At 39.1% G+C, this 21,833-nt stretch overlaps 1 protein-coding gene across 2 annotated transcripts in view; it reads left to right on the top strand.

The window, feature by feature from the left end:
- The window catches only part of NT5DC1 (5'-nucleotidase domain containing 1), a 119,667-nt gene that overhangs the window by 82,406 nt on the left and 15,428 nt on the right, over positions 1–21,833 (top strand). For both annotated transcript variants that reach the window (XM_065911255.1, XM_065911253.1), the window contains exons 7-10: positions 15,743–15,917; positions 17,710–17,807; positions 20,101–20,219; positions 21,286–21,438. In XM_065911255.1, coding sequence (XP_065767327.1) covers positions 15,743–15,917; positions 17,710–17,807; positions 20,101–20,219; positions 21,286–21,438 — 545 coding nt within the window. The remainder of the gene's footprint in view (positions 1–15,742; positions 15,918–17,709; positions 17,808–20,100; positions 20,220–21,285; positions 21,439–21,833) is intronic.

Here is a 21,833-nt window from a genome sequence, read left to right as displayed (position 1 = left end):
ATTTGTTGCAGGAGCTCTCCTGTGCATTATAGAATATTTGACATCATCCCTGACCTCTGTCCCCTAGATTCCAGTGGCAGCACACCCCTCCCCAACAAAATGTGTCCAGACATTGCCAGATGTTTCGGGGTAGGGGAGAGGAGGAAGGGGGAGAAAAATCAGCTCCAGTAAGAACCACTGTTGTAATACAATTAGAGACCTTTTTCCATAGAATACAGAATCTCCAGTTGTTTCCTTCTAGATAGATAGAGTCTGTCACATACCTCTGTTAATATTTTCTCTCCTGGAAGGACTATGTTCTGATAATGTCAGTTTCTCTTCTCCTTTTTCCTACAAGTTGTGAGACTGGTCTTTGAAGGCCAGGTCCTTATCCAGAAATCACCCAGTAATGGAAAAGAACAATATTGTCATCGAAAGACTGAATTTTATCCCAACCCTGCCGTTAACTAGTCTTGATCTTGAGCAAATCCCTCAGCTACTCAGAACCTTGGTTTACCCATCTGTCCAAGAGGCTGTGAGTGTGAGAGAAGCGTGTGTAGGAAAACACCAGTAGAAATTAAAAAGGCACCCAGATCTGAACCAGAGCTCTTCTGGAGGAGTGTCTGACTCTAGGACTGGGACTGGCAACATTCAAGATGACTGGAGCATTCTGTGGTGCCACAAAGTAGGGAAGTGGTTCAAAAGAAAAACCAAAACCTAATGATGGGGTGCGTCAAAGGGACCCAGGAATCAAATAATAGAGCTCCCAGTGGCCAAAGCTGGAACCATTTAAGGACAAAATAAATAAAGTAGTATTGGATTATAACCCAAAGTATAAAATAAACACCAATGAGCCTGTTGATATAAATAAATGATTGAATGAATAAATGAGGAGAAGAGACTGCTTTCCTATGCAAATGAATTCCAAATAATTTTTGCAGACACTTCACCTTCAAGGAGATGGAGCTTAACTCCCCACTCCTTAATTGAGGGCTGTGCTTAATGACTTCCCTTCCAAAGCGTGCAGTATGGTAAGGGGGAAAGAGTAACTTTTCAGTGGAAAAACCTGATGAGCATTGCCTCATCCGGGTGCTCGAGATCATCATGTTGATGGTATATATACCCTTGATATGATGTGAGAATGGCACCTCTCCTCTGGGCTCTTTCTCCCAAAAACCCATAACCCCAGCCTCACCGCAAATCTCAGTCGAGGGACATTCTGCAAAATACCTGACCAGGACTCCTCCAAACTGTCATGGTCATCAGAAACAAGGAAAATCTGAGAGACTTGTCACAGCCAAGAGGCCTGAGGAGACATGACCACTAAATGTAGCATGGGATCCTGGAAGAAGGAGAAAGACATGAAATAAAAACTAAGGAAATAAAAGGAAAGTGTGACCATTTTAATAATACATCAATATGGGTTCATTCATTGTGACAGACATGTATTGTATTGTAAAGTGTTAATAACAGGGAAAATAGCGTGTGTGACGGGAATTCTCTTACTATCTTCGCAGTTTTTCAGTAGAGCTAAAGTTGTTCTAAAGTTTATTTTTAAAAGTATAGCTAAATAAAATTAAGGTACTGTTATAAACAGTGGTTATTTTATCCAGAAAGATATTGGCAGGCTCTAATATATGACTCCTAAGGTTTAAAAGTCTGTTTGTGGACTCTCCCAGACATCATTCTCATGGTGATGTTTTATGTCTTTATCTCTGGTACTTATGTATTACATGACAGTCTTCACCATGTGGGTGTAAATCTGATGGCACACCAGCTTTACTTTCTGTTGTGAGGAAATCCACATTTCTCCCTTCTTACCGCACCTTGTCAGAGCAGCCTTTACAGGTTATAGGTTCTTTCTTCTAACCAAGATCTGGAAGATTCCCTGTTTGGTTTCTGTTTTCTCAAAGAGGGATGGAAAAATGAGGTACTGTGGCAGCACCCCCTTTTAGCTGTCAGGCGAAGCACAGACTGCCCAGCAGGTAATGCACCGAGATGCATGCAGAACAGGAATAGGAGACGGGGAGAGCCTTCAGAATGGTGAAACCTCCGTGAGACACTGTATTACAGGATAAACAATATTTAATGTAGGGGCTTCCCAGATGGTGCTAGTGGTAAAGAACCCGCCTGCCAGCGCAGGAGACAGAGGAGACACAGGTTTGATCCCTGGGTCAGGAAGCTCCCCTGGAGGAGGAAATGGCAACCCACTCCACTGTTCTTGCCTGGAGAATTCCATGGACAGAGGAGCCTGGCGGGCTACAGTCCATAGGGGTGCAAAGAGTCGAAAGTGACTGAAGTGACTTAGCACACACCTGGTTTATTTGTGACACTCTCACCTTTTTACTCCACCCTCCTTATTTCAGTGAACAGTTTATTCATTCCAGGCATGTAGCACTGTATAGAGGTATGTATACGAGCATGGTTCATTTAAATACTGAATTCAGAATCACTCCATTATACAGAGAGCAGTGTTCTGTAATCTCTTAGTACTTAAGAACTGATCAGTCAAGTTTCCCTAATAAAACTACCGACATGAAATCACCCCGGTAATGCTTTTTGGTTTCAAGCACCGCAGTGAGCTAAACATTTGCCGTAGTTAAGCTTACCTCTGATAACAGAAGCATTGTTTAACATAAGAATAATGACATAAACAAGTGGTTACCACTCTCCTAAAGCACCCGCAACATTTAGGTTTGTCATCCATCCCACCCAATACCGTGATGACTAACCCTAACAGTGACTGCCATCTGACAGGTGAGGACAGAGATGCGCAGCTGAAAAGCAGGTGTAATGCCCGAGCCACCTGATTCTGGGCATAGTGTTTCTCCCACAAGTCCACACTGCAGCCTAGGCATGGCTTCGTGATTATAATTATGACTTCTGCTTTTTTAAATGCTCTATTTCTGGGCCAGATCATGTTTGCCTGCTATTTTGATCCCAGTGCCACCCCGTAGTTTTATGCAGCCACGGCTGATAATTTTAGGAATCATGGACTGAAGTTATCCTGGAGGAGTTCTGACCAGTAGAACCTCCCAGGAATGAGATGGTCTACATCCGTGCTGTCCGGCGTGGCTGACACTAGCCACGTGCTGCTGCCAGGCACTTGAAATGTGGCTAGCGTGTTGCAGGACTTGACTTTAAAATTTTAATTTTAGTTAATTTAACTTTAAATAGCCACGTGTGGCTAATGACCATATTAGACAACACAGGTCTAGACAGTGTTGGATATAGGCTTCTCTTGTTTGTTAGCTCTCAGAGTTGCTTGTGCACGCTTGGCCCTTCTTTTAGAAAAAAATTATTTTTTGAGGAACTTTCTTTCCTTGTGCTTAGGATGTTTCGAATGTATAACCATTGGCCAAACAAAGTTCCTACTAAATTTTAGCCCATATAAATGGAAAGTTATGAGAGTTTTTTTTTAATTGGATGAAAATTGCTTTATAGTGTTGTGTTGGTTTCTGCTATCTAGCAACGCAAATCAGTCATAATTTATATATATATACATATATCTCCTTCCTGTTGAGCCTCCTTCCCCTCCTAGCCCTCTAAGTCATCATAGAGAGCCAGGCTGGGCTCCTTGTTCTTTATAACACCTTCCCACTCACTAGCCATTTTATGCATGGTTTTGTTTATATATCAGTGCTACTTTCTCAATTCGTCCTACCCTCTCCTTCCCTGACTTTATCTACAAGTCCATTCTGTACATCTGTGTCTCCATCCCTTCCCTGAAAATAGGTTCATCAGTACCGTTTTTCTAGATTCCATATACATGTGTTCATATACGATACTTGTTTCTCTCTTTCTGACTTGAAAGTCACGAGATCTTAAGTCAACCCTGAAAAGTAAAAGCTGCTGAGTTTTAATTCACCATACCCTTTGGGGGAAATGAGGGAACAGTGGTCTCACATGCCCTTGATTCTACCTTTAAGTGTCTGAACCTTTAGAAAATTAATATTGGCAAGAGGTTTATTTCTTTAATTCTAAAAACAAAGGACTATTTTCTTTTACAGATACAAATCTGTTATTTGATGCCTGCAAAATTCAGGGGCACTTTAAATCAGGATTGAGTGATACTTACAGAGCCAGACAAAAATCTAGCTACATGATGCTTCTATTAAGTTAAGAACAGAATTCTGAGATTATAGTCTGGGAAAAGGGGAACTGTGGTTTATAAATTCAGAATGCATTTACTGATAAATACTAAAACAATGACAGCTCTTTCCATTACTACTGCTGTTGAATTGAACAAGTAAATTCAGAAGCTCTGTAGAAAAACTTAGAATGACAGTTTCTGATTACTTAACAGTTTCTGTACTGGAAATTCTCAAAGCGTAAGGAAAATACAAAGGTAACATATATTATTAGGGGCAGTATTAAAGGCCAAAAAAAACTGGAGTCCTATCCCACTAGAAGTTTTCTTCCTTGTAACGTGGCTTTTGACGTCTTAATACAATGCTTTCAAATTAAGTTTAATGGACAACTATCTCCCACAGATAGTAGAAAAACACGTTTTGTGCTGGGAGACAGGAAATAGTAAAACTACTCTAAGATGTTATTTAATGAAAATTTAAACAAACCAATTTACCAAATGCTTGCTTTTCTGTTCTGAACAGTTTTACAATGCTGGGTTACATAGATTCTCATTTGATTGGACTCTTAAATTTCTGATTTAGCACTTATTTCTACTCAGTTTCTTATCTTAAGTTTTATGGTCATGAAAATGTTGTCAGTTTTTTTATAAGCACTGTTGTTAAATAGTGTTATTCATGAACATATTTTCAGCTGATGAAAACAATTTCTGGTTCCCTAGAAGCCCTCCTTATTCTCCCTTCTGGCCAGTATCCCTTGCCTGGCAGGATATCTCACATCATAGGCAAATCTTGCTTGATTTTTAACTTTATAGAAGTAGAATTGGGCTATTTCTGTGTTCTTCTGTGTGTCTTCTTTTCCTGAACATTACGTCTCTATAATTGATCCCTGTTGTATAATGTAACAGTAATTCATTCCTTTTCGTTACTGCATAGTACACAGTTATATGACTCTACCACAATTTATTTATCTATTCTACACAATTGATAGAAATTTGGGTAAATTTAAATTGGGGGCTATACAAATAACGCTTCATGAACATTATGTACCTGTGTTTTGTGTACCTGTTTACATGCTCCTGTTAGATCTATCCCTCGAAATGGGATTGCCACATTATTGGGTAAGAGTGTGTGTGCATTCAGTTTTGGTGGATCTACCAAACAATTTTACAAAATACTTGTACAGTGTAGGAGAGCTCTAGATGCTTTATATTCTCAATATCCTCACCAATACAGGATATTGTCAGAATGTGGTGGGACCCCTTAATTTCTATAATGGTAATCATAATTAAATCATAAGTAAAAGACGCTTGCTTCTTAGAAGAAAAGATGTAACAAACCAAGACAGCATATTAAAAAGCAGAGACATTACTTTGCTGACAAAGGTCCGTTCAATCATAGCTATGATTTTTCCAGTAGTCATGTATGGATGTGAGAATTGGACCATAAAGAAAGCTGAGCATTGAGGAACTGATGCTTTTGAACTGTGGTGTTGGAGAGGACTCTTGAGAGTCCCTTGGACTGCAAGGAGATCAAACCAGTCAATCCTAAAGGAAATCAGTCTTGAATATTCATTAGAAGGATTGATGGTGAAGCTGAAGCTCCAATACTTTGGCCACCTGATGGCGAAGAGCTAACTCATTGGAAAAGACCCTGATGCTAAGAAAGATTAAAGGCAGGAGAAAAAGAGGATGACAGAGGATGAGATTGTTGGATGGCATCACCGACTCAGTAGACATGAGTTTGAAAAAGCTCCAGGAGATGGTGAAGGACAGGGAAGCCTGGCATGCTGCAGTCCATGGGGTCACAAAGAGTCAGACAAGACTGAGCAACTGAACAACAATCATAATTTAACTTTTGGAAAAAGCCAGTAGGGGCCAGCTGGCTCAATAGTTTTAGTCCACGGATATGCTTAGATTCACAAACACACCCGTACATGCAGAGTGATCATCAAATGTACACACTTCTAACTTTCCATAGGCCCATCTAGAAAACGCCTTGAAGACAATGGCCTTTGGTCCTTCAGGGAAACAGTTGGATAAGAGAGAATAATGCTTTGATGTGAATCTGTAGGCATTTGGTGGAATCAGAAATGCTTGAGGAGTTAATAATACTTGAGTTTACCAAGTGCTCTCCAGTGAGTTTGGTGAATTTTTGTAATCAAGTAATTTGACATAAATAGCCCTCAATTCACCTAACTGGTTCAACAAACTTTTTTTGGGGGGGGAGGGGGGTGAGTGCTTCATTCCCAACCTTGTGTATTATAGAACTGCAAAAGGAATGAAAGATGGTGACTAATAATACAAAAAAATTCTCTACTTTATTAATTGACAGTGGAATGCAAGATATAATAACAGCATTGTGTGATGACAGGCAAGCCAGCCTCTCTAGGCCTTGTGTTCAGTATCCACAGTGGGGAGATGGGTTTTTGTGGTCTGCAAGGTTGTCTGCCCAGAGCTACGAGAAATGTCAGATAATTTTCAACCCTTGTGGGACAGGCTTCTGATGCAACGTGGCCCATAGGAGGGGGGATTTCAAAGTTGATTTGAGCCTATATTTAAGCCAGGGTGGCTCACAGAGAGTGTTTGCCATGTGCAAGCACTGAGCAGGTGTTTCACATACAGTGTTGTGTTTCATCCACCTCATAATCTTACCGGATGGATTCTGATATCATCATCATTTCACAGATAAGCCAACAAAGTGTCTGTGACCGGGACACTTAGCCAAGCAAATTGCACAACTGAGACTTGAATCAGGACTGTCTGATTGAGATTCAGGCCATCCAGGATCACCCAGGCCTGCATCCTGTAATGTGCTTGTTATATATGTTGATATGCTCTGCACACAACTGCTCTGTCCTTTGGAGGCTTTTCAGTACGAGTGGAGTAGCCTCTCTCCATCAGTAGCAAGAGCCATTACTTAATGACTTCATCTGAAAAAGCACAAATTCCTTTCGCCCTCCCCTCCTCTGCTCTATAATGACTTAATTTGCTGGCACAAGACATTTAGATTAAACTCCTTTGGCAGTGTAAATGGAGTTCTTATCTGGAAGGAAAAACATTTTCTGTGTCATAGTTTTCAGATAAATGGAATTGTTACTGGGCATCTGTGAGGTCTAGTGCAATTACCTTTTCATTCACATTTTTCTTCATTTAGTACACATAGCTCATTTGGTGTTTATTACTAACTTTTGCCAAATACTGTGAGTAAAACATTTGCCTTACTTAAATTGAATTTTGAATGTTTATTTCTTTCTTGGTTATTGAGTCATTCTAGGCTTTCTGCTTCTCTGGATTTATGTTGACAGCACCTTTCCTTTAGAAAGAAATAGTCTGATCATTTATGTCATATGCTTTCTTAACAGATTTTTTCTTAGGTGAAGAGAAGTCAGAATATAATTTTTCATACTGACAAAGTTTGATTAGGGTTTTATTTGGGTTGTTTTATTTGGGTTTTCTGGGAACTTGGGCTTCCCTGATGGGTGGCTCAGATGATAAAGAATCTACCTGCAATGCAGGAGACCTAAGTTCAATCCCTGAGTCGGGAAGATTCCCTGGAGAAGGGAGTGGCAACCCATTCCAGTATTCTTACCTGGAGAAGCCCATGGACAGAGGAGCCTAGCGGGCTATATTCCATGGAGTCAAAAGAGTTGGACATGACTGAGCAACTAACACACACTTCAGGGAACTTACAGAATCCCTGCCTTGATAACTAGAACTATTATATGCTTATAGTGGATTTATTGTGCTTTATTCTGAAACACTGATGATACTCACTAAATAGATACCAAGAATCATATCTGCACTATTTCTCCTAAGAACTTTAGTCTTGAGATTCCATTTAATTAAATTTTATATGTGCACGCGTGCTAAGTCACTTCAGTCGTGTCCGACTGTGTGTGACCCTATGGATTGCAGCCCACCAGGCTCTGTCCATGATACTCCAGGCAAGAATGCTGGAGTGGGTTGCCGGGCCCTCCTCCAGGGATCTTCCCCACCCAGGGATTGAACCGTGTCTCTTAAGTCTTTTGCATTGGCAAGCGGGTTCTTTACCACTAGCGCCACCTGGGAAGCCCTAAAATTTATAAGGAGGCCTCATTTAGACTGAACAGAAGTAAAGTTCCCTTTGACTGCAGAAGAAATTGTTTATTTCATTGAACCACATAATACTTTATACCCACCAAGGTTTCAAGCAAGTATGTTTAACATCCTTAAGAGAAAGTTTAATTACCTTAATTGAATATGTTCTATGCTCAGAATCTAATTGTTGTAATGCTAATCACTATAATGACACAAAGAAATTTGATTTATAGAGATTAAATAGAAGATAAAATTCTTACACAATAAACTATATAGAAAAATATTTAAATAAGAGTTGGAGTATGAAAACTAGAATATCATAGTTGGCAGATTGAAATGGAGAAAAGTAGAAAAAGTGGAACTTACGTTGACTCCTGAAAGCAGAATGGAATTTAGAAAAGCAGAAAAGAAATTGGTTTTGAGTAATGGCTTAAGATTGATAGTGTGATGGAGAAAGCGGAAAAATATCTTTCTTTCAAAATCTTTAATTTTATATATATATATACATATATATATATGTATGTATGTATGTATGTATAAAATTGAATTTTTAACATTGTTTCTAAGATTTTTTCATGTTAACCCGGCTGAGTTGTTTTTTGATTTTTAGCTTTAGAAGTCTTTCATATTTAAATATTTTAAAAATATATATGGTTGTCATCTTAATATGACTATATGTTTGTTAGTTCATAAAAATACCCCAGATACGTAAACTTATTTATGTTAGTCAAATTGGAAGGAGGTAGGCCAAAGAAGGAAAAAGAGGGACTGAGAAGATTAAAAGCACTCCTTAGAGTAGAATATTCTCTGGAAGCCAGTGGAACCCAGCATGATTCAGCTGGGAACCCCTCCAACCCTTTCTACCCAATTTCTACCTGAGGTCCTGCCCCCTCCATTCAGAGGCTACAGGCTGTGTATTAGTGGCTGAGGCTGGGTCAACTGTGCCCCCAGGCTTTCTCCACTCTCTGTTCAAAATGGATTATTGTAGAATGCAGACTGGGTTCCCATATTGGTTTTTTTAGTTATTTATGTCCTTTTGGGAGCTGAATTGAGCATTGTGTGTTCCTTCTAAAATGCTGTCTCGGCATTCTGCTAAGCCACCTACTCCAGAAGAAAAACCAGGTGGGAAGAAACACAGCTTTTTTGTTTTGGGTGTTTTGTGTTGTTTTTTTTGTTGTTGTTTTTTTAAGAATTGTTAAGTAACTGAGCATTGGAGTCCTCGGTAGGAGGAAGATTCCCTCAAAACATTTACTGTAAGTGAACCCTAGTGTCTAGCACATGACTGCTTTATTCCTGTTAATGTTTCTGATCTCTGTGTGCCTCAGAGCTAGAGAAGCCAGCTATAACTTTCTTTTAAGGGATTAAGCACTGGCACTTCTCTGAGCCTGCTTTGCCCCAAGCTATCCTGTTTTAGGTCTCCTGATATTTTTTCCATCTTCTTTCTTCTGGAGGAGCTGGGAGGTTTCAAATCAGAATAATATGTGGGTCCACGTCCTCTGGTGAAGACAAAAACCATGCAAGATGGTTTCATGCCTGGCAGATACATTTAAAAACCTATTTTGAGACAAAGTTTACAGTGCATCTCCTTGAAGCTGGCCCCTACCATTTGTCCCAGGTTTTGCCTCGGGCATCGTTGATTCACTGTACCAAGGAGAATGTTCCTGTTTCTTGTGAAGCTAACGTGTGTGTGTTTAGGCACTAGTGCCTCCATTCATCCCAGGCGACACGCTCTTTAGATCCTTCTGATGATGTCATCTTGTGTTCATGTGTCATTCTTGGACCTTTCTACTTCCTCTGACCTTAACAAGGGAAGATATTACCAGCTGTGAGCTTCTGGCCTGGACTAGAAGTGTCTTGCTGTGGCCCTTGCTATAACTGCTCCATTAGTAAGCAGAGCAAATGAACCTGGAAATATTTTATTCAGAGACTAAAAAATAAGGTGTATCAGAATCATACAGGCAATGGCAAAGGCAGATTTAGGTTTGTTTTAACAAGATGGAAAAGTGACGAGAACCTTCTCTGGTTCAGTAGAAGAGACTGTTAGAAGACCCAGGCCAGAAAATAACTGAGGGGCAAGTAGGGATTCCCTGGCGGCTCAGCGGTAAAGAATCTGCCTGCCAATGCAGGAGACACAGAAGACGCGGGTTTGATTCCTGAGTCAGAAAGATCCGCTGGAGAAGGAAATGGCAACCCATTCCAGCATCCTTGCCAGGTAATCCCGTGGACAGAGGAGCCTGGTGGGCTAGTCTATAGTGTCTCAAAGAGTCAGACGTGATTGAGCAACTCAGCACTTGGCAGGTATGTCATGATGAAAAAAATACATAAAAGTATTTGTATTGTCTTTCAGAAAGCAATTTTATGACACATGATCTAATAATCACTCTGCTGAGATACTGTGAAACCTTTAAACAGGAGCTCTCAAATGAGCAACTTCATTTGTCTTGCTGGCATTTTCTAAAACTGAGTTATAACTATTGTTTATTGTTACTGTCTTAAAATTATGAAATACTGTATCAGGAATCAACTGACTTTTTCAAAGGACCAAATCATGTAAAGATTATAGGCTTTATGTAGATCCTTCTGTAACCATATTAAGTCAATACCTTTCTTAGCTTGCGGGCTGAGGTTTGCCAGCCTCAGGTTTTTCTGATCACCTGATAAATCTTACTTGATAGCTCTCCCCCGACACAGACTTAGTTCAACAATTATTCGTCCTCTACTGTTTCCCTGATATCAAGAATGTAAATACCAAGGTAAAGACAGTTCTTTTCCTAAAAGATCTCAGTCTCAGGAGAAAGAAAAATACATAAACACACTTATTACAAGTGTTTATTATCATGCAGTGTGATGAATGACGTCCAGAGGTGGTGTGACTGGGTGAGGGTGTGGGAAATACTTCTCAGACAAGCGGCAAACATTCCTAAAGCATCAGAGAGAGGACAGTGCATTCCACAAGGGAAGGTAATGCTTATACCTCAGTGTGTAAGACATTTATTTGGTGGTTTTTTTTTTTTTCCTATCTCAATATAAAATCTCAGTTCCCAGATAATAGCATAGATAACATTAGCTCAAGAATACTGGAAGCCAAAAAAGAATACTGGAAGCCCAAGAATACTGGAGTGGGTAGCCTATGCTTTCTCTAGGGGATCGTCCTGACTCAGGAATCGAACCAGGGTCTGCTGCATTGCAGGCAGATTCTTCACCAACTGAGCTATCAGGGAAACCCAACATCAGCTCAGTCACTACAAAAAACTGCTGTAGGTATTGTGAGGAAAAGCATATTATTCACCAGTTATAGCACTGAATATGGATTTGAAGCGTTTGACTTCTGCTGCTTCTGCACATGTTATTTTTCTTTAACAGACACTGATCACCAGATAAGTTAAATTTAAAATACAAAGTTTTAGACACGTAAGCAATGAGGTTACATAACTCATGTTAAGTCACAAGATATTATAAAATTAAGAAGTCCCTGCTGTCTGAGAGCCAGTGATTCCAGTGAGGCAGGCAGAATATACAGATAATAATAGCAAAAGTTCTAGTTCTTCTGTTTAGAGCCATAATTCTTAATCCTACTTGTACATTGAAATTACTTGGGGAGCTTTAAAAAAAATATCAGTGTCACCACTCCAGACCAATTAAATCAGAATCTTTGGGGTAAGACACAGATACAGAGATAGAAGTCAAACACTGTTCATGTAAATTTTAGATTATGTTTTTCAATACATTTACCCTTCATTTCTCAATTCCTGTTGTCCTTTTCCAAGCATTATGTTTAGTACATAGATACTCAATCTAGATATTCTAGATGTCTTCATTTACAAATGTTAAAAGCAAACCATTTAGGGCCCATATAGGGACCGTAAACAGAAAATCTGTTTTAATATTAAATTTTAGTTTCGTCTTTTGCCTTCTGTAAACAAAAAAAAAAAATTAGAACATTTTTTAATCTATTGTTTATCTCATTCATCCTTCAAAAACTATTTCAGTATCTCTTGGCCAAAAGAAATGCATATAGTATATGTGTATTTCAGAAAATTGAATCATCCCTTACTGCAAATATATTTAAACAGTTCATGGCTGAACATTTTAGCTGTTCACTGGCCTGCTCTTCTATAACCTACAAAGGTTGTAAATATTTCAGTCTCTCCCAAATTATGTTCTGCAATGGAAATGATAACAGACCTTAATTGGAGGCTGATGGTGGAGCTGATAGCATTCCAGAATCTCTGATCCTCCCGCACGGCAGCTTTGAGAACACGAACCACACGTCACACCAACACTGGCAATATAGTTAACAAGGAAAATGCTTACTTATTCCATGATGATAGAAATCGTGATGTGGCACAATTGTCTATTAAACTAAAAAAGCATTTTTAATATTCAAGTTGTACTTATTTTTTTTTTACCACGAGAGGTCCCTCAATCCTGAATTACAGTGGTTACATGCAGGTCATTTTCTCTGCCCAAAGGACTGTCGCAACACTCTGCTGTTATTCCCATGACTGCATTAATACTGAATTTTTAACATAGAAGAGTGAAACCTTTATTCTTCAGAACTAGCTTTTTAAAATTTTTACTTTTAATTCCCTCTGGATACAGAAAATATCAGCATCTAAGGATAGAAGAGGAGTGGAAAGGCCAGGAAAATGAGTTATGTAAAATGGCAGTGGAATAGAATTCTTTAGAGGTTAAGTGAAAACACAGGCTGCTTTGTGAGTGAAGAACAAACAAGACCATTCCTTTCTTTCCACCTTAGGTCTCACTCTCGATTCCCTGTCTTGTCTAGTCAGTGTAAATCTCTCACCATAAAAATAAAATAAACAGGATTATTTTTATCAATAGGGGTATAGAAAGGAAGGTACTTTAGATAGGATGACATTAATAGGACATGAATAATAGATTTTTTGTCATAGATTATATGTTACAAATCATTTATTACTTTGACTTTAAATAAACATAAATGCTCCTGTGTCTGCCCCTCCACTTATTTAAGTATTCATTTATTGAATGATGGCTTAATGTCAAACTGAAAGTCAGACTCCCTGCCTTTAGGGAAATAATTTAATAGGCAGTTATTATTCCAGCATAATATGTTTAACATAAATTCCTCTGGTTTAATAGCTTGACTATTTCGGTAAAAATAATGGGTATGTATTATGGACAACAGTACTAAATTATAAGCTTCAAAATTGCTCAGAGACTAGACCTTAATTGTTCTCACCATGAAAAAAGAAAAAGAAATGATTGTGCAACATGATAGAGGTATTAGCTAAATACAGTAATAATCTCCTGCAGTGTATAAATGTCAGATCAACACATTGTACACCTTAAACTTAACACAGTGTTGTGTGTTAGTCACATCAGTAAAAATAGACTTTAAAAGATCAGTGTGTATTTATATTAACATACCTCCTATTCCCTTAATGATTTGAGGTTACAAGGATGAAAAGTATTTTCCCCAACCATGGTTAGTCACCTTTTAGATGAAGAGCAACCCATAATCTACCATAAAATATCCATTTGTACAGGATTTGTCTTTTTTAGTTTGTTCATTTCTCTCTGGCTTGTGAACAAAGCAAGAACATCTCCATTATTTCCTTGGGGAGCAGTTTTCTCCAGCTAAACTATTATGTTTGCACTCTTTTAGATTAGGCTTACTCAGGAAAACTAATATTAATCTAGGCAGGAATTTCAAAATGCTCTGTTTAAATGTATATATATATATTTTTTTTTTTAATTAATTTGGAAATGGAACAGATTTTTAACAGTAATTTACATTTTGACCACTAGGTGGCATTTTGACCACACTTATGTGTGGTGAGCACACATAAGCTAAGAAAAAGCCTTTTCTCAGCAGTTGTTTAAAATACAGATGCTTAAGTATCTTCAGCATTATATACTACAAATCTTTTGTTATCCAGCCCATAATATTACTACAAAAGCCTTTGTTTTTCTGGGTGAAATAATCTTATATATGACTGCCTCAGATAAATTCTGGGAGAAACACACCTTCTGCCATTGCTTTGATCATTACTCATCAAACTATTCTGTTTTTAGCTATTTAAATATATTATTTTTCCTTTCTTACTAGTACCTTCTCATTCCTGAAAAACAGAAGATATATTTCAATTTTGTCAAGGGCCATTACATAGCTTCTGGGAACTTAAGAGATCCAAGAACACATGTTCTCAGTAGGGCAGAACATGAGAGCATGAGGTTTATCTTTGTTGTTCTGGCACTCTGACCTCTGTTTTTCTCATTTTTCAACGTTCTTTTGTTAAGTAACACTTTGGTCTGATTATGAATAACTCTTACATTGTGTTACTTTCCGAAGAAAGATGTTGTAGGCTGCAAATAATAGATATCCTTAATGGTTAAGCTGTTGCTAAATTGGGTTGTTTCACATGACATGAGAAGGAATTACCCTGTTACGGATGGACTGGTAGAGACCCACCGTCTCTGAGCAGCCCCTCCGGAGGTTGAAACCGCCAACACAGTTAGAATGCCCTCCAGCAAAGAAGAGGGAGAGTGGATTTGGCAGTCAGATTACAGTATTTGGTGCCATTTCTGTTTTTGTTGTTTCACATCCCCCCCCCCACCCCTCGCTTAGAGACTCTTCTTTGTTAACATTCTTGAAGTAAAACTTTCATTTCCCTTATTTTAAGTGCATGACACTGAACAGAATTACAGATATATAGACTCTATCTGTTGCAGAATTTTATCATTCAGCACAAGCTCTTTCACTTCTTGTTTTGTTTATGCACGTGTCTTGTCTCTAGCACTTAAGGAAAGTAAGAACTCAGGTTCTCTTTATGTGCTTACCAGTGCTATCTTGCCCCAAAAGCTGTATCTCTAAAGTGCTGCACGAATCTAATCGCATTTCCACCAAATCTGCAGTTTTCTGCCTAAGCACACATAACTTTTAGGGCTCCATATCAAACACTGGGTGCATCTGACCTGGAAACGTTGGCATCAGCGGCCTAGGGCCACCCCCTGGACTCTTTATAGACCCAAAGGAACAGAGCTGGGCCAGCTCAGCGACTCCGGTTCTTCAGCTTTTGTCTGTCGATCGTACTGCCTTCCTGCCTTTTCTGGCTTGTTTTTCCATTTAATATCACAGCGCCTCCCAAGGGCTGTAACAGACCCAGGACATCTAGTCTCAATTCCATCTGAAACAGAACCCGGCTCCTTTCTCCACTGCTTCGTGTCAAAGATGTGTTCCTGCTGCATTATCTGAAAGTGTATTTGTTATCTGAATTCAGCAAGTATTTGCTGAATGATTGAAAGAATATTTATTGACATTTCAAATACAGTAAGTTTTTCTCTGATTTGAAAGTGCTGATATATTTTATTATGTTACCTGTTTTAACACTTGTCAAACAACCAGAAGATGTTTTCAACTGACATTTTCAGTCATCATGTTTTTAAGTAAAGAACAATAAGTATTTTTAAGAAGCAGTTAGTAATGGCATTGTTGCTAGATTGTTTGAACAGTTTTTATCCTTTTAATTTTATAATTTGAGAGAGAAGAACTTATTTGAGAATACACTGAATCAAAAAAAATTTTTAATCTGTGATATTTTTATTTTTCAGAAAACTGTGGAATATATTTTCCAGAAATAAAAAGAGATCCAGGCAAATATTTACACACCTGTCCGGAATCAGTAAAAAAGTGGCTTCGACAGCTAAAGAATGCTGGCAAAATCCTTATGTTAATTACCAGTTCTCACAGTGATTACTGTAGACTCCTCTGCGAATATATCCTTGGGTAAGTGGTGAGTGATCTGATAACAGATTAGACCAGTGTTCTTTTAAAAGTGTTCAACCATGACCATGTCATTATATTAAATAAAACTGAGTGACACGTGGTTGTTTCTCGTAACAGCCCTCAGCAGCTGCTGACAGCAAGATACCCCAAGTACGTTTTAGCAAAGTCTGCTAAATACTTTAGCCCAGCATGCTCATAGCTGATGGACTTTAGATTTTCTGGAAAATATTGTGGACAGACCACAAGTCCTTCAAGCCGTCCTGCGTGTCTCTGGTGTCTCAGCTCTGGGTGATTGTTGAGGAACACTGAGTTATAGATTATGCTCCCTGACATCACCTGGAGTACAGCCCCTCTGCAGCCGTTTTCCCCTGGAGCCAAGCACTTCACCATTGACCCATCCAGGTGTGGGGTTGACATCCATGAACATCGAGACAGTATAAATGTGTAGCCTCAAGGCAGATGTGGGCGCAAGCCCTGCCTCTCAACTTACTCTGTGACCTGGAGTAGGTTCTGTAACCTCTCTAAACCTTCATTTCGTCATCTTAAAATGTGGGACAGTGAGCAAACTCCAGGAGATAATGAAGAACAGGAAGCCTGGCATGGTGTAGTCCATGGGGTCACAGAGAGTCGGATATGGCTTAGCTACTGAACAACAGCAATACCTCATAGGTGTTGAGGAAATTTAAATAGCATAATACAGGTTAAAGTATTAGGCAGAGTAGCTGATAAATTTTAGCAAGCATTAATACTTATTTATGGCATCCTTATGGGGAATATGCATCGTCAGACCTAGATTCTGAAATGGCCTATTAGATTTGCCCTGATGTTTCCTCAAATTTTATCAAACACTGTACTGAACTGCTGTAAGTATGAAGCAAAATTTAGCCTCCAAACTGACCCCTTGCGAACTGGTTTAGTTTCCTGATTCCCATGTTTTTCAGCACGTGTGGTACAGTTACAGTCTGTTGGTGGTTTTCTGCTTTCTTATTAAGGGATGGGATCCTGAAGTGAATTAAGGCTGCAGTCCCAGATGCCTTGGGAAGTAAATCCCTTTTATTATAAGAGACGTTCGTGTCCTGGTACCGGGACCATGCTTCAGAGTAAACACTCGGGAATATTTTTTTTCGTTAGTGTAGGTTACCAGAATTTTTCTTCATATCTGAATTCCTCTGTAGCACAGTTCTGCTGTTATAAAAGTATTCTAAAGTGTTGGGTAAATATTATCTCCCCAGTGTAATAGTGAGTCTGTCAGGAACAAGAATTATCTTCCCTTTGCTGTCTCAAATAATCCTTATATAGTATTAAATACAGACTAAAATAACATATTTATTATTATCTAAAAATAACCATATTATAAGGCTACCTGATTTTTTAACACTCTGAAAGATGTCTCCTGACTCAGTACAATGCTGACTTTCTGTAAGACCCATGAGATACACAAAATTATTAATAACTCTTGGTGCTAATAAATTCAAACAAAGTTCAGGCCCTAAACTTGAAAACAGTGTGTGACTACTTAGACATTAGAACTGTTGAATTTATAACTGTTGCTATAATGAGAAAGTCAGCTTAGCACCTAGAGTTAGTGAATTAATGTGCTTTTTTTCCCCTTATGTGTATACTTCAGGGTGGTGTCTGGATAATTAGTGCTCGACCACCTTCTATTTCCTTTCTTATTTTTTTCTTAATCAAAAAGAAATGATGCTGTGGTCAAATAGGCAAAGATTAAGTTCTGTTTTTTATGGACCTTTTCTAGTTCCTTAAACTAATGAAAAATATCATTGCTTTTTAGGAATGATTTTGAAGATCTTTTTGACATTGTGATTACAAATGCACTGAAGCCTGGTTTCTTCTCTCATTTACCAAGTCAGAGGCCTTTCCGGACACTTGGTGAGTTAGCAGTTTGTGTCTTTCCTCTCCTGTTTAAGATTCATTAATTGACTTAATAACCTATTGGCTGACAGCCATGTGCAGAATTTCATGTTAGATGCAACGAAGGGAATTAAAGAGATGATAAGTGTCCTTTCCCCTCATGAGGATACAAACACAAACACATAAGCAAGCCAGTGAATGCCTGGGATGGGATTACAGGCTGTGTCGCCTGTCAGGGTGTCAGTGACTGCCTGGTGACACAGAATAAATGGGGGGCCCACAGGGAGGCAGCTGCAAGGGACTGATGTCAGCCGTTGTCATGGAGACCCAGAAAGGGAGGTGTTGCTTCCCACAGACCAGGAGAAGAAATGTTTAAGTGTTGTATTTGGGTTTATAAAGATGGTGCTTGAAACTTCCTTGAGTTTGTTCCCTTGGAGTGTATACTTCTTCAGCTCTGATGCTTTCATACGCCACCTTGGCTGTCTGCTGCTGGACTTAATAGTTTTCTCAGTCCCACAGCTTCCCAGTTATGGAGGTTCTAAGCCCTCCACATTGCCCTGCTTGGATAGGACCCTACCAAGCAGCTTCCAGTCTGGGGGCTGGAAACGGGGAAGGGAAAAGGGATATATTTGTGTGAAGTGAGTTTTTTGTTTTGGTTTTTGTATAAAGAAGAAATCTTCTCTTTTTTGTTAATAACTGAGTCCCAGTATCTGAGAAATGATGATTCTATAGATTTATATTTTTTTTATTAAGCAATAGAAAGCTTCCCTTCCCAATGTTTCCTGCACAGGGAGCCTCTACATATCAAATGTAGGTTTGCTTTCAAAAGTAATTGTGTAAGTTAATCATTTTCCAGTTGCCATCAAACCCACATTATTTACTTGGCAAGACATTCTGTACTAAGTAAAGACAGACAGACATGAGAAATAATTTGTTTTCACCATGTTTCTCCAGGAATATGCTGTCTTCGTAGACTCTTTTTTTTTTTTCTTTCATTTATTTTTATTCGTTGGAGCCTAATTACTTTACAATATTGTAGTGGTTTTTGCCATACATTGTTAGACTCTTAATGTTAGGCTAAACATGGCTAGTTTTGAAAGGTTGTTGCTGAACAATAAGACGCTGGGATTCTTGGCCTCCGGAGGAGACGAATTCAATCCGGGGCCAGAGACAAGGCTGGATCGCTCAGAGCTTTTGTGTAATAAAGTTTTATTAAAGTATAAAGGAGATAGAGAAAACTTCTGACATAGGCATCAGAAGGGGGCAGAAAGAGTACCCCCCTGCTAGTCTTCAGCTGGATGTTATATAATCACTCACAATCTGTTAATGAAAGAAAGAAATGTCTTAAAACTCAGAATGGCACCAGATAATTCATCCCAGGCCGTAAAACGATTGACTTGAATCTTGTAGAAGGGCAGATTACCATACAAATAGTTTTGTTTACATAGATTAGGAGAACAATATCTGAGTATAACATACTGGTTTGTCAAGTAGGTTCTGAGCCTTTTGGTGGAACTTGAAGACAGAATCCGGGGTACATTAACATAGCTTAAGACAAACATTTCCATAAGAAAAAATGTATTGGTTAACTCAAGGTTTGACAATAGTTAGCTTCAGGTGAAACCAGGTGTCATGGCAACACAGCGTTTTAAGAGAAACCTCCTTTTAAATTTGTATAGAGAAGGAAAAAAAATATTGCTAGTTTGTTTCTCCTCCCACTTAAGAGAGAGAAAAATGTCTGACACTTGCAGCCTATTTCCTCCGTTTGGAGACCCCTGGCCTTCCTGCCTCTGTTTTTGGCCTACTCTTTAGAGAATAGTAGGATTTTCATTTGATTGTATAAAAGACTTTAAAAATGGCTGCCGAAATGTCAGCCAAATAGGCCTGAATGTCTTTTGACCTTTAGCTGTGATATGGCTTTAATTATCTGTAATTGTGATTTTAGAATTTGTTGTTCAAAATAACTGAGGTTATGTAGAAATTTATCTTACATTGTTATATGTTGGACTATTTTATTATCACCAGTAATGGGAGAGGCTGTGCCTTTGTGAGGGCAGAGGGTATATGGGATATCTCTGTACCTTCCTCACAGTTTTGTGTGAACTTAAAACTGCTCTTAAAAAATTCTTTTAAAAAATAATGTCTTTATGTCAACGAAGTGCTCATGATGTGTAGGTGATGACTGAATGGTAGCCACCCTCCCCACGTGGTTCCTTCTTATGCATGTCCTTCAACCATGCAAAGTGCAGTCTGTCCAACTGAGTGCTATCACTTGATGAGAACGTATATGATTGTTAACCTGTGTTCTCAGAGAATGACGAGGAGCGGGAGGCACTGCCTTCTCTGGATAAACCTGGCTGGTACTCCCAAGGGAATGCTGTCCACCTTTATGAACTTCTGAAGAAAATGACTGGCAAACCTGAACCCAAGGTATTTTCTCATTGAGGTAGAATCCTTGTGGCCCACGTGGAGAGAGAAACCTTTGTCGACTAAAGCCGTAACTCTAAATGCAGTCCACGTAACTATCTGCCAGCCTCCTTGCCTACCTCTTCTGCTTAAATAAGTCTTTCCTTTGATGTACATTTTCATCTCTCACAAAGAAAAGCAAATATTCCAAGCAGGAACACAGACCTAGAATAGTGTGTGGGTTACCTGAGGAATGTTATCCTGCTAACTACCCATCAAGGACCTTTTTATATGTGAAACCAGCAATAACTGATTATACTACAGACTAAAGACACATTAGCTTTTAACAGTCTGTCATATTGTTGATGTTGGACATTGGTATATTTTTAATAGCAGGACACTTTCTTCTAAAAAATGTTTGCCACGAGCCCCATGAGAAGGATGGGTCCATCGCTGAGCCCTGATCCACTGCTCCCATAGGGAGCCAGCCCCCTGGGTGCTCCTGACTTGGAGGCTCTAGCTCATATGCTCTTAACCTAGTTTCCTCATCTGTAAGTTAAGAGGTGTAGACTAGATCAGTGTGGCTTTGCCTCAGAATACCTAGAAAGTTTCCTGGAGCCCACCTGCCCTGCCCCACCCACTCTCAGAGACTCTGTTTCAGCAGGTGTGGGTGGGGCCCATAAACTTAGGTAAATTGGTTCTGTTGTGAGTGTTCTTGCTAATCTAATCCTCTATAACTGGCTGTCTCCAGTATGTCACCAGCTCTTCAATTCCAGGGGCAGGTTTAACTGTAAACATTTGGGTTCTTTCATTTTCATTTCAGAAATTTGAATTAAGTTCACTTATCTTCTGCTGTTCTCCTTCATGCAAATGAATTGTGTAACTTCTTAAACCTGACACCCTATGAATCAAATGGAACACGTCAATGGTCACTTGTGAAGTTATCCAAGGAAATTTAAGATGTTTATGTAGCTTTTACATGACTTCCTCTGATAGCTATTAAGGAATTTCCTTGTGCCTTTTGTAAAATGAACACCACTCCCCTTCACAATCCTCACGTCTCAGACAAAATTTGCTGTCTGACTTATAGGTTGTTTACTTTGGTGACAGCATGCATTCAGATATTTTCCCAGCCTGTCATTATAGTAATTGGGAGACAGTCCTTATCCTTGAAGAGCTCCGAGGGGACAAAGACAGGAAGCCTGAAGAATCAGAACCTGAAGAGAAAAAAGGAAAATATGAGGTAAGAGTCTCCTTTAGTTTTTTCCTTGAAAGAAAGACCTTTATGTTTGTCATATCTTAGAAGGTGCTTGTTTCAGCCATAAGCAATGAAGTCTTTTGGCACTTAACTGTGATCTTCATGCCCTCGCAACTCTGCAGTTGATTTTGTGGATAGTTTTTAAATGATGCCGAGATAATGCTGTTGACCATCTGTCTGTCTGGGCTCCGTGCTTTCATCCAGGGCTGTGGCACCATGGCTAGTGCTTTGGCTGGTGACGAGACACCAGATCCTGACCCACTGTAGCACACTCTGTCTCTTTGGCTTAGCCAAGAAAGCCCTTGTGCTCTCTTTTCATGGGTCTAACTTCTGAAATTGGTAGCTCCCTTAAACTTACTCCTGAGCCACCCCCAATGAAC

The sequence above is a fragment of the Muntiacus reevesi genome, chromosome 19 (assembly GCF_963930625.1).
Source record: "Muntiacus reevesi chromosome 19, mMunRee1.1, whole genome shotgun sequence".
Classification (NCBI taxonomy): domain Eukaryota; kingdom Metazoa; phylum Chordata; class Mammalia; order Artiodactyla; family Cervidae; genus Muntiacus; species Muntiacus reevesi.
The sequence above is the reverse complement of the archived record's forward strand: the minus strand, read 5'-3'. Positions and strand labels throughout refer to the sequence as shown.